Genomic DNA, 13,292 nt, shown 5'->3' with positions numbered 1-13,292 from the left:
ATTATATTTTCCATTTTTGTTTTGTTTTAAAAAAAAGATAAAGGGCAGTATTAAAACAATGTGTCACTTATTTTATTTTAAAGACCCGACAATTGCTTGAAATTGTCTAACCACAGAGTCACTGATCTCATTCTCTTCCAACTTGCCATTTATCAATAAAAAGAGTGCTCAAGTGTTCGTAGAACCCCAGTTTGCCTTTCTGCCCTCTTTTCCACACTATGCTGGACCTTTGCCAAGACCTTCACCGTAGAGGCTTTCAAAGTCACAATTTCCCCTTGCTTCAGTTTTTCCTCCAAAGTTTACCACCACACACAGGCAATGCACAGGGGCAACTCTGAGCCAGGTGGTACAGGGGGTATCAGAAATCAGTATTCCGGGGGTGATCTACTGGGATGAGCACAGGATTAGGAACCAAATGTGAAACTCTGGACCTGTCTTCTTCTGGACAGGCACAAGTTTGTTGTAAACAGACAACTCCTGGGTCCATGTGTGTCTAACTCCCCTGGGTCTAAGTAGTGACTGGTTCCTAACTCTGGGTCTCTCAGACATGCTCCCAAGTGCAGGACCCCATGCCGAACACTCTAAGGCAGTGGGACCTTGCTGTCCAGCTGCCTTAGGCCCCAGTGCCTGTACCTCACCTCTTCCAAGCCACCTATGATCCACCATTTGGATCAGAATCTGCATTTTTTTTCTTTCCCTGTGTGGAAGAAGCTGTCCACAAAATATTGCTCTCCATGGGACATGTATTTTCTCAGCCAGTGTGTTGATAACTGGGCTTACCCTTACTGCTGAGACATGGGTGGATTTTTAAACTGTTACTACCACAGCTGGATGCATTCTCCCAGAGTCCATCCGGCTGGGGGAGCTCTGGTTTCTTGTTAAGCCCATCAGGGACATTGGGGGCAGGTAAGCAAGGAACATAGGCTTAGTAGAGCAATTAAACCACTGATACTTTGCTCTTAACAAGCCACACCAGAGAGTTAGAGATTTTGAAGGAATCTGAATGCAACCCTCGGGTCCCCAGGATAAAATCCTTGCCTCACTGAAGTCAGTGGCAAAACTGGAAAGTTTGGACAATACCATGAGTGTCACCTTGTGTGGAGTTTCCATGGACTCATCCAGCTAATGTGATGTGCACACACGTGTGAAGGAAATGCCAACCTGCCAGAGTAGGCAAGGGCCACAATCCTCGTAACTCATGTATATGCTACCAATCTTTGACTATTCACAGATGGCTGATACCTGGGGGCAGAACCCTATTTCTCCCACAATATTCCCTAGGGCGTCTCTCTTCCCACCCTACTAATAGCCCATGGTGCAGCCTCCTGGTTCTGTCTGGGCTTGCCAGAAGCCCTCCACTCCCCTCAAGCCTACAGCTGGTTTGAGAAGCAAGTAGCATCAGAAGATAAGGCTGAAAATGTCTTATGCAGGGAATTGGAAATTCCAGTGAGTCTGGGGAGAGGCTGATGCTGTGGAGACCAGTTTCATGCCTCACCTCCCACCCCCAAAGGCAGAGTGACAAATGTGCAGATATCCCATGTAAGCAGCTTCAGAAGCAGAGGAAAGGTAGATAATACCATCCCATAGAAAAGACCATAGGAAGTCTGGGGAGTATATAATGAGTTGCAACTAGTCTCCATGGAATCACCCCCATCAAGAAGATACATCTGCATCCTCCTCACTCTGTCACACATGCACACCTACCTGCCTCTCTTCCTCACCCCCAGCAAAAGTAATGACAAAGGAGTGGGTTTTCTTTTTGTCATTGGAAGAAAATGTGGCCCTTATCCTTTAGTTACATTTTTGGTAGGTGGCAAGAGTCCTTGGGGAAGGGTGATGTACCAATGCATGCATTATTACTCTAGCAGTAGTTCTTTAGAAGTGAATTAGTCTGCACATACAGCCTGGCTTCTTTATTCATAGCATGATATCCCCACCCCTCCAAGCTACTAAAACTCATTGAAAGATCAAGTCCCCTTGTAGAGTCAAATAACGTTCAAGTTGATACAATGTTCTTTATAAACTGATATTTAGTGGTGCCTTGCTTCAAAAGCTGCCCCAATCCATCCCAGAGGTGGCTGCCTCTCAGTGGTGGGTGAGGTGATGTTTAGTACTTAGGTCCTGTTAACCTTTCTGTGCTTCGATTACCCTAGCTGCAGATCAGGGGCATAAATACCACTTTACTGGCCTTTGAAATCCTTGGACAAGAGCAACATATTATTCAGTTGTATTACTATCCTTCGTAAAGTTTACAAATGGATTCACGATCCTACGTATAGAAACGTCCAATGAGAAGGAGCTAGTTACCACTAACAGATCTATGTGGCGTCTGTCTGTCTAGGTTAATACACAGAGCTCATCATCAGGAGAAGGCCAATTTCCTGCCTCTGATCCCTGTCCATCTGTCCTTGAAACACTCATTAACTGAGGCGCTATCCCCGAGCTAGATCGAGACAGCCACGGGCTGCTTTCATGGAAAAGTTCCCGGCTTTCAGGAGTTAGTTCGTGCTCTTTGGAGCAGCACTGACCGTCTCCGGAGCGGGTCTGCCTCTCCCCTCCTTGGAGAGGGACGGGGCAGGCCCATTCCCATCCCTTTGGCAATTCCACGCAAACATCTGACTTCACAGCAGCCTGGATAGCGCGCTGCTCTTTTGCGCCGGCTGCCTTGATGCTTTCTGGGAAATGCAGTGGGTCTGTCGGGATGAGTTCACCCGAGATGAGGGCACTTCTGGCATTTACTGGAAGCTCGCACTGCAACGCCAGACACCCCCCACTCCCCCCGTTAGTACTCTGCCTTAGAGGCCGAATCTCCCGGCTTGGGGAGGTAGATCGGTTCCCCTTTGCAGGGAGCAGCGCGCAGCACGGGCTGACAGGTGCAGGGAGCAGAACGGATCAAGCCAGGTGGTCTTCCCCACTCCGGATCACAACCTATTGTTCATACGGTGGGATTGGGGAGGGGGTGGAGAAAACTACTTCCCCCCAGGTGAAGCAAAAGCTTTGAAAATGATCCCCCCTCCCCACCCCCGTGCAAATGCAAGGGAACAGAAGGCGCAAAAGCGCACACAGCGGGCTAGGGAGGTCAGAGGACCGGGCTAGGGAGATCAGAGGGTTAAAGTGTTTTCAAAATGTCTGAGTAAAATGGCAGCTGCTCTGACGCGCTGCACACGCAGCTCAGCCCGGCTGGGGATCATATGACTTCCAGTAATAATTCAAAAGCTTTCTCCGGCTTCTTCCGGCAAGTCTGTGTGATCTGGTTACAATGATGTTAACCAGCAGCCCTGGCCAGGCAGCCTCTCCGCGCTTTAAGGCTGCAATCAGCAATAAATAAATAACTTTTTTTAAAAAAATGTAACAGGGCTGAAGGGGGTTTTGTTTTATTTTTTGGCAGTTGTGCCAAGACAGCATCAAAAATTGGCATTCACCCAGCTAGGGAGCAATGCAACACCCGCCCCCCTTCCCCGACCGGGGAATCATAGCTACAGTCGGGCACACTGGCGAGGTAGGTAGCGGTGTAACTTGACATCTTAAATGCACATGCAATGGAGCTTCTGAGCAGTGCGTCGCGTTCCCACTGCCAAATGCCAATACATTAAGGGGGCGGGGGAGGTTAAAAGTACATGGGCCGGGTTCTGTTCCCACTTTCAGATCAGGAGTAACTCCAATGTCAGGGGAGGAAGAGCAAGCTCAGTGTCTAGAGCTTTTGTCAGAGCCATGCTCGATGCCTGCGTTCGTCTCCCAGTTACGCACAGGAGCTGCTCTCCCGGCGACTGGGCTCAGCCACCTCTTATTAGAGGCTCCCTCTCCTCCAAAAAAGGACCGCAGGCGCTTCGCCAGCCCGCCCCACCGGCCTGAGGCTGGAGCTCCGAGCACTGGGCGTTTTGCTTCGGCTGCTATTCCCCTTCCGAGTCAGCCTGACGCTGCCCACCCACAAGCTCTCCCCTATGTCCCTCCTGACCCTTCCCACCCTGACCTGCAGTTCACTGCTTTGATTAAGCCCCAACGAGAGAGCAGCTCTACCCAGCTGGTTTAGTCGCCGCAAGGATAATTACTGTCGTCAGCTCCCCGGTTTGAAATCACCTGGTCCTGCTGTCCCCCTCCCACCCCCCCCCCAGCCCCCATTCCCCCAACCTCGTGGGACGAGCCGTACGAAATCAGCATTTGGCCAGCGCCAATAACGCAAACAACCCCCAGCGCAGCAGCAAACAACCCAGGAAGGCAGAAGGGCGCACACAGGCAAACAGGTACCCAGAGGCCAGCCCGACACACCGCCTCGGGACTGACGGCAACATTAGCCTGTCATTCAAGCCACCCACTGCAGAGCCCCCGAGAGTCCAACTGGGAGCTGAAGTTTGTTAGTGTCACGCATCTTCGGTCTCTACCCCCCCCCCCCACACACACACATACCCACACTTCGGATATATACACCTAACGCCTGTACAGATAGTCACAGATACTGGAGTAAAGGGGAGGGGGAGATGCGTAGGCTGGCAGGAGGCTGTAATGTTGGCTTAAGAGATAAAGGTAGAAAATATTTCTCAGGAATTGGAGCAAGGCATTATTGTACGAGGCTCAGAAATTTCCACCATCCTGTATTTTTTAAAAGGGATTTTATAAAGGGGAGAGTGCGGGTGGGAGAAAGTTGCTGGGGGGGGGAATGGTCATTTGAGGTCACTGTCTTCTGGAATTGGGGGCCTTGTTGTCAAAAGGTGAAATTCACCCCTGTTTAGAGAAGCAGCAGGAGACCCCCCCCCCCCGACTTAAGTGATGCATTTGGGCCTCTGCACTGGGTAAGTCTCACACACGCACCCCGGGGAACAGGACATACTGGCCCGCAGCCACGGGGAGCAGGGATCCCGTGTGGAAGTTAAGCAGGGGAGTGAGACCGGACCGGCAGGAGCCCACATGCGAGTTGTGGCGTAGCTGCATTTCTGATGACTGCACCCAGCGCCTCAGCCCGGCTCCCCCCAGGACTGTCGTGCAGTTAAAAGGTTAGCGAAGAGCCGTGAAGGGCGATCAGATGATGCCTTCCACGAGCCTGCCTCCTCTTACAACAAACCTGGCTACAACGGGCTAGGTAACGCGGATCGGTTTTACACGTGCGCCTCTAGAAACATCCCATTCTCAGAGATTTTTTTTTAAAAAAAAAAACCACCCACCCACAAACCCATGGAGACTTCAATTATGCAGGGCAGATATTTGGGAGGGACACAAGGGTGGGTGTCTGCTGAGCTATTCTGATAAACACCCGTGTTGTCTTCCCACATTTATCCCCAGTGTGACTAATATTTATTAATAACCTTCCTTCAAAGGAATCCCATCAAATACCCCTGGGAGACTCTAGGAGGCAGGGATGACAGGGACACTGAAGAGATTGTGCTGTTTTCACCCTCTTGGTTGTTAGAGCATCTCTGCATGCACTTTGTCCTCACTATACACTGAAAAGAGTTGAGCATGCATCTCCATGTTCCTTCTAATAGCGCATTCCTCCATGGCTGACCCGCCAAGCTAATTTTGCAAGTGCAATAGCTGTTACTGGTGGAATAGGATACCTGGCCCCCAATAAAAATAAACTACTGTGGTCTATTTGTACCTTTAGCTGCGATCTATAAATACACTTCGCTCCGTAGCCAGCTGGCAATTCTGTCTGAATTTGCAGCTACTCACAAAACAAACTTTCCAGAGTTCTCCTAAGGGTGAAATAGCTCTTCCCAGCGCCCCTCTGACCATTGTGTATCCTTCAGATCACAATTCAGTCCCTTCCCTCCCTCCCCCCGCCGCGAAAGTGATCTCGGCCTCCACAAGGCTCGGGCAAACGGGGAGTGTGTATGTGTGTGTGTGTGTGACAGGCATAGCTTCAGAAACAACCAACTTGGTTGGGCGCCTTGAATTCTAGAGCTAAGAAGGACCGCCGCCGTCAAAGGGGCTTGTGCTTCCTTCCCCGGCCGCAGAGCCCCGGCTACCTTGTGTGCTGCCGCTGGAACAATAAACAGCATCGTACAAAGAAGGGCCCAGGCGGCATCTTTGCTTCGGGTTTCTATGACAGCATCAGCGACAAACCCGCTATAAACTCTAATTCCTGGATTCCTCTCTTCCTCCCCCCTTCCCCATTTGTCTGACATTAATTAAAGTGACCATATGGAAAAAAGCTGATAATAACAGCAGAAGAGCCAACGGGGGGGGGGGGGGTGGTTAAAGAACCGGCAGAGAGATGGGGAGGACTTTGCCTGAAACTGCCTTTCCTGGGGAAAGGATTAGAATAGAAGCAGAGGGGCCCACAATAGATGGAGGATAAACACAGCGATGGGGTCTGTTTGTGGCTGCACATTGGCAGGGTTAGATTGCACACCTGCCTTCCCCCCCCTCCCCCCCGATGATTTGGAAATGGCTGTCCTGCAAAACTACACACTAATGCTTAGTAAGTCAAAGATAAAAGTAGGGGAGAGCCCCCCAGACAGCCAGGTCCTGGATCCAAGCCAAGCTGTAAGCGAACGATTCACTTCGGAATAGGGGGAAAGGGAGGATTTCAAGGCAAACATCCTGATGACTCACAACACAAAGGCCTCCTGCCACTAGGTATCTGTTTTGTTCAGTGGTTTATGTTCATCTTATTGTGACTTGTTCTTTTGTTTGCACAGGTCACTCGCACGAAAGAACCTTGAACGTGTCTGGGCTTTTGCTTTCCAACTGCTACAAGAGATGGTTTCCGTAGTGTCCTCCCTAATCAGAACAATCTCTGCCATCCAGCAAACTGGTCCTTTCACTCCAACCCCCAGGACTAAGGAACTGTTTTCACTTGCTGTGCGAACGTTTTGCGGGATTTTTAACTTTTCCTCTTTGGCGAAATTGTTAAAGGGACCATTCAAGTAAAACCTCTGATCCAAGCTAACTAAAAACAAGGCTTCAGATGTCTTTTTGTCATGGTAAACAGAGAGCACGGAAACAAATACCGCATACTTTCCTCGTTTCTCCTTACTATAAATAGAGAAGTGGAAAGTAGTCAGAAAAAAAGTCTACTAGCTGAAACAGCCAACACATGGTCTTTTAACACTGCACATCAACTTACTTTTAAATGCATGCCATTTTCATAGGCTCTGCCCTATTTTGTTTAAACTAATTATCTTCACTTAGTTGAAGGAAAATGCAAAGCTCATCAATGATTTAAGAGTAAGAAACAGCAGACCGAAGACACTGGCCTGCATCTTTTGTACAAGGCAAACGAGAACAAAATATGTAAAGGTTCCCCCCCCCTTCCCATTCAGTAGTTTGAGAAAGAAAGAAAGAAAGAAAGAAAGAAAGAAAGAAAGAAAGAAAGAAAGAAAGAAAGAAAGAAAGAAAGAAAGAAAGACAACAACCAGAGAGATCACAACCTCAGACAGAGTCAGTCACAGCATCGGCTCCTGTTCAGTACCTTGGACTGGAAGTTACCATGCAAGATATCCCAGTGAAATAAACTATGAAGCTTGCCTTTTCTTCCTCTCCCTTTACGAAGCTTCTTCTGTTAAAACCACAGTGATTTCTCCTGATAAACATCCACAGATCTCTATGCCCACAAACATATCTGCTCTTCCTCTTCCAGAAATATTCAGAAAGTTTCCCAGCTGAATCCGATGCTGTGTCCCCCCCCCACCCGCCCCCGCTAAAGCTCTCTTCTACAGTCAGAAGCATAACATGTCCACTCGAGTCTCAGAGAAAGATGGACCTAGGAATAATCATTATCTTAATAAAACCGCCTCGGTTCTCCAATGCAATTTTAACACAACAAATCCTGCCTCCAAGAGCCAAACCTGCATCTGTTTACATTAACTGGGTTCTCCGAGAGCCCCTTCCTCTGCTCTGTACCAATCCAAGGTGAACCCCCCCCCAGCATTATCTGCCTTTGTCAGCGAAAGAACATAATATTGACTTACCTTTTCCCCACAGCTATTGTCTGCCCCTTTTCAAAATGACATCACGGAAAGCAATCATGAAATTTACATGGGGAGGGGGGAGAGGTTGGAGGTTGGGTGGGGGGGGGGGAAGAGTTGTTGGAGGCTTGCCCACTTCCCTACACCAGTAACATGCGTGTAAGATGGTTTGTTGGTTTCAATTAAATAGCTGATGCGCCTTAGTGTGTGAACTCTTAAGCCTGCTAAAGGCAATGTCTCATTTACTTAATGACCGCTCTCATTAATGGAAATGGCACAGAGGGGGCTTGATGCGCCTTCCCTTTGTAAATACACTACCCATGAACCCTTGGGGTTGCAATATATCTGTTTACTCTCCGAGGTGAAATAAATTTACAGTATAGCATCAAAAAGATGGGACTGCTGACTTTTTGGAGTGGAGAGAGAGCTGGGGCGCTGCTCGACCCGCCGCCCCCCTCCCGCTCCTACCCCCCACTTCCGTCGCCAGAGCCAACCAAAAGGGCCTGATTTTGCCCAAGATGATTCATAATTAATATGCAGAAGAGTTGGGGCTTCTTTGACGCCAAGCACACAGAAGGGCTGCGAATGTTACGACTGCCATCCTGATCCCCCCCTGTGCATTCCCTTCCTATGGTACAGTCCAATAATTTCTAATAGCAACAACCAGGGAATGACAGATGCCCTAGGTTAGCATAGCTACAGCGAAAGTACTTTACAATATTTATTGGTGGTTAGGAAGATGACCTATCATCATAAAGAAGAGACCGGGAAATTTATCGCCTATATGAAACAGGAAGTATGGCATATTAGCCCATGTACATATTCAAGGGCCAGTTGTTATAATGTATGTATATTTCTTTTTAAAAGCATCACACACAACGCTCCCAGAAAACATTCCCCCCCTTTCAAAAAACAGGAAGGGGGGGATGACAGATAAGGTTTCAGGTAGTTCCATTTGTTTCTTTCCGCTGAAAGCAGGAGAATGATCCTTCTAAAAACAGCCCCACCATCTCTACTTAAGTGTGTGTGTGTGTGTGTGTGTGTGTGTGTGTGTGTGTGTGTGTGTGTGTGAGAGAGAGAGAGAGAGAGAGAGAGAGAGAATCGGTTCTTCCTGGAAGCCTGATTCCCCCCGGAAAGAGCCTCTTCCCCCCTCCCCCCCGAGCTATCATCAGAGCATTCTCTCTCTCTCTCTCTCTCTCTCTCTCTCACACACACACACACACACACACACACACTATCACCATCCATGAGGTGTGCCATGAAGCCGACACGTGCTATGTGTATCCCGGCTCTTGTCAGAGACCCCCCACTCCCCACATGGGCAAGCAAGGACAAAAGTTATCACCCTTCTCCTGTGTTGGACTGGGGCATTAGCACTTTTAATTGGTGTTGATTGTAACTTTGGAAAATCGTGGCGGACATATGATCTGATTGAACCAAGCTCTTCGCACTGGGGAGGGATATTCTGCACTTCCCAGCCTCTCCTCCTCCCCTCACTGAGAAGGTGACTCAACTGTCCTCTCCAGGTGACTGGAGATTTGAGAGGAATAGGCTGCAGCTCACAAATGGACTAAAAAACCCCAGGAGCCTTCAGAGATGCTAGAGCCAGAGAGCGGTTGCAGAGCTAGGTAACCCAAGTTGAATTCGGGGCCCGTGGTCCCCGTGGCTGGTCTGGAGGAGACCCTGCCGAGCCACACTGATGACCGTCTCCCTGCTGGAGCTCGCCCAGGCCCTCAGGGACAGAAAAGCCAAGAGAAGGCAAAAGTTGCAACCTCAGCATTGTCAAACACTCCACTCAAGTCACTTATCCTTCTTCCCAGAGCACGCTGAGGAGCGGAACATCTCGCCCGTGTCCATCTTTACGGCGCAGTTGTGTGTGCGAGAGAGAAAAAAGAAGTAAATGACAATTATTCTGAGATAGACTCCTGCCCCGGTATTTCAGGGTCATAAAAGAAAGAAAGAAAGAAAGATTGGTCGTGTCACCGTGGGCCCTGATCTTATTCTCATCCAAACCAATGACATTGATCGTCCTGGGTACCACCACAAAGGGCCCCAAGGAATAATCTTTAGATAAAATCCCATTTTGCCACCCAGCTCCTCACCCACCACGCTACTATTGCTCCAAAGCCCATGTCCTTTAGTTAGTTATTTTGGACTATTTTATTCTGAATGTATTGTTTTAAGATTTAGGGGAGGGGCTGTAACAGCATTCTAATCCTAGAACATTCCGCGTGTCTTGGAAAGAAACATCTTACAATGCCCATTTCCATGACTGCAGGCCCAGCTACTGGCTCTTGCCTGAGCTTCTAAGCCATTAACATAAAAGGAGGAATTCAACTGAGAGTACTCCTGAAAAGCCATTTTCTATCTCCTTTGGACATGCTGCGAGGACAGGGATATTTTACATCCTAAACCTTTGGCATTCAGAAATTCTATTAAACTCTTATCTCCAGACAGCAGGCCCGGTGCTACACCGCATCTTCATTGTTCTGCATTCCAGATAGAATCAAAAGGGAGGAATCAGGCGCCATCAGCTCCATTCTGTTAACAATACTGGATGGTACTCCTGAATGCTATTGAATTCGGCATGGAAAACAAGAGGAAAAGGTGTTTGTGTGTATGCATGCGTATATGGGTTTACACACACACACACACACACACACAGTCTCTCTCTCTCACACACACACACCCCTTCTAAACTTATTTACCCTGGAACTCCAAAGTCTGTACAATTGACTGCTGATAGCATTCCGTTATTCATGCAAAACCTCAACAGAAAAAAAAAGTTAGTTTGCAAACGGGTATGTCCAAATAAACCAACCTAGATTTAGAAGCAAAATGGGACAGTGTAAGGCTAGAGTTTATCGTTATCACCAAGATGATACTGAAGAGAAACAAAATATTGAGGGCTTTATTACTTTTCTTTTAAAACTAACCTGTTTGTTTTGCTAAACGAAGATAAATGGCTTACATGGCAAACGCACTGAGAAAATTGGAGGGGCGATTTAAGACATTAGCATACAAAGGTTTCAACTTTCAAAAGCCTCCAGAAAACTGAGAAAAATTAAAGAGAAAGCAGGCAAACACAGGACAATCAGCACTAGAGAAATGGACAGCTCCTGCCATAGCTTGTAGCAGCCACTGTCCAGAAACGATTTAGGAATACCCGCCCCTGCGCTTGCTGCTAAAGTTAAGATCACAACTGAGCAAAACCTTCAAACAACTGGCTACTATTTTCGGTTCTCTTTTAAGTGATACACGTGTCAGACCAAGACATTACTTGAAGCACAGAATGTTAATAGTTATAATTTGTGTTTTTAAATTATGTTATTTCTGATTTCCAAGTAGCCACTTTTTAATACGCTAACTCTTTCTCTGTGTTCCACATTTTACACATGGCTTTTTCCCCTTTGAAGTACAAAATTATTGGGAAACATTGGAAAAATCTTAGAGGCTGTAAATTGAAACTGACACGTTTACCAGTCATTGATAAAAAGAAAAGGAGGACTTGTGGCTCCTTAGAGACTAACAAATTTATTTGAACATAAGCTTTCGTGAGCTACGGCTCACTTCATCCTTACCCTACAAAATGAATATGGAAAGATTTTTTTAAAAAACACAAAAATGGATTATATTCATCCTCTGGTTTAAAAAAACCTGGATGAGTCCATTTAAAAAACTCGAATTAAAGGTCTATGTTTGAAGGTTGTTTAAAATACAAGTGCAGTTACTTGCGAATATCCAGACATAATGCTAAGCTGCAGTTTACTTGCTTTCTAGAGACTCTTTGCAAGTACTTTAGGTCTCAAACTTTATGCATTTGCAATTGGCACCAATTTCTACGGTTACCAGCTGGGGGTGAAAGATTTTTCTTGTTTCTTTCTGAAAGCTTCGATGCAGATGGGCTGGCTGCCTTAATGCCTCAGACTACAATTAGTGTTGTTGTATGCCGAATAGAAATGGCCAGCATTAATATTGTATATGGAACAGCTGAAGGGTTGGGGAAGAAAGACCTGCTCACGACAGGCCCCTGGCAGATGGGACACCACCGCACACGCACAAAAACTCATCATATCCCTCCGTTTCTCTCTCTTGATTTACACAGTTTCCCCCAGGAGAAAACTTCTTTGTCTAAAAGGAATTTACAGCTGGAAGCTTATTTTTTAAACTACTACTAATTTCTTTAAAGGCATCCGCCTCCTTATCCATGCAAATCTTTGCAATATCAACCCTGCATTTTCTACATGGCATTTAAAAACAAAAACAAAACTTGTCTGCATTGTGTCCCGGCAGTGAAGAGCAATCTTTAGGACACTCCATCAACGGCTTAACAGGCTTTAGGCAGCTTTATATTTGAGCTACTCCCTATTTATCCACTAATATGCAAAAGCAGAGAACTCTGGACAAAGCTTTGATGAGAAACAAACACAGAGAAAAAGATCTCTTACCCGCATCATTTTCCCCCCCAAAAACCGAATGATTGACAACAACAAAGCATTATCTGGAGTCTGATTTCAGCACAAGCAGGTGAGAGTCACTCACACACACACACTTTCGCCTACGTTTGTAAGAATGTTTAGATCTACAAACTTTTGCATCTGAAATTGAGTTTAGTCAATGTCAATCATTTTGAAAACGAGATTTTTTAAAAAAAAATCAGAATCTCACTTGCTAAGTGCAAACACTAGAGTTGAAGCTTGGCTTTTAAGGCTGTGAAATGTATTGAATCCAGGAGCTCCTCCGCTGCCATGCACTCAACAGAGGAAAATACAGATAAATGTTTTTGTTTTTGTTTTTTTGGTGTTTGTTTGTTCCTGGCCTCCCTGACACATTTCCTTTTCTGAGCCACATGCACAAAGCGATTAACATCGAGGCACGCCTGGAAGTTAGTCACTTTGCTTGGTGCATTGACAAATGACATGTAACAGACGCGGAAGAGACCGGCTAAGAAGCTGCAAGGAAGGAAAACAAAACCCAAAGACACAGAAGTCAAGAAAAGTTTAGAGAGGCTTTTACGAACCAAGGAAAGTTCCACAGAGCTTCATCCTTGCTAGCGATTTAGCCACCGCCTCCCCTAAAAAAAAAACCAACAAAACAACAGCTCAAGTCAGAAGTTACTTCATCCCTGCAAAAAGTTACACTCCAGAGCAAAAACTTATGTGCTCGAGAGGCCCGGAGAGCGAGGCCGCCCGGCCAATGGGAGCTCGCCGAGCTGCTCATTACAAATCAATGCGGCCAATCGCGGGTCTGCAGATCTGGAGCCGCGGCTCAATTGTTCTCCGGGCTGCGGACAATGGGGAGCTGCCGCCTCAGACTGAGCATGCGCCCCGAGAGCCCAGCCTGGGGCCGCTGCTGGCGAGCAAACTCCCCTCCGTCCGACCGAGTATT

At 47.2% G+C, this 13,292-nt stretch overlaps 1 protein-coding gene across 7 annotated transcripts in view; it reads right to left on the bottom strand.

Moving 5' to 3' along the window:
• MYT1 (myelin transcription factor 1) overlaps positions 1-13,047 on the bottom strand; it is a 112,171-nt gene extending 99,124 nt beyond the window's left edge. For 5 of the 7 annotated variants that reach the window (XM_038370417.2, XM_038370419.2, XM_038370426.2 and 2 more), the window contains exon 1: positions 12,925-13,047. In XM_038370417.2, coding sequence (XP_038226345.1) covers positions 12,925-12,949 — 25 coding nt within the window. In that variant the 5' untranslated portion in view covers positions 12,950-13,047. Of the gene's footprint in view, positions 1-7,408; positions 7,804-7,907; positions 7,999-12,924 lie in introns of those variants that run through there. The other 2 variants (XM_038370420.2, XM_038370421.2) reach the window with 2 other exon arrangements.
• Between the last annotated feature and the right edge of the window lie 245 nt (positions 13,048-13,292).

Source organism: Dermochelys coriacea, chromosome 13 (genome assembly GCF_009764565.3).
Source record: "Dermochelys coriacea isolate rDerCor1 chromosome 13, rDerCor1.pri.v4, whole genome shotgun sequence".
NCBI lineage: Eukaryota > Metazoa > Chordata > Testudines > Dermochelyidae > Dermochelys > Dermochelys coriacea.
This window is presented reverse-complemented; position numbering and strand designations above follow the sequence as displayed.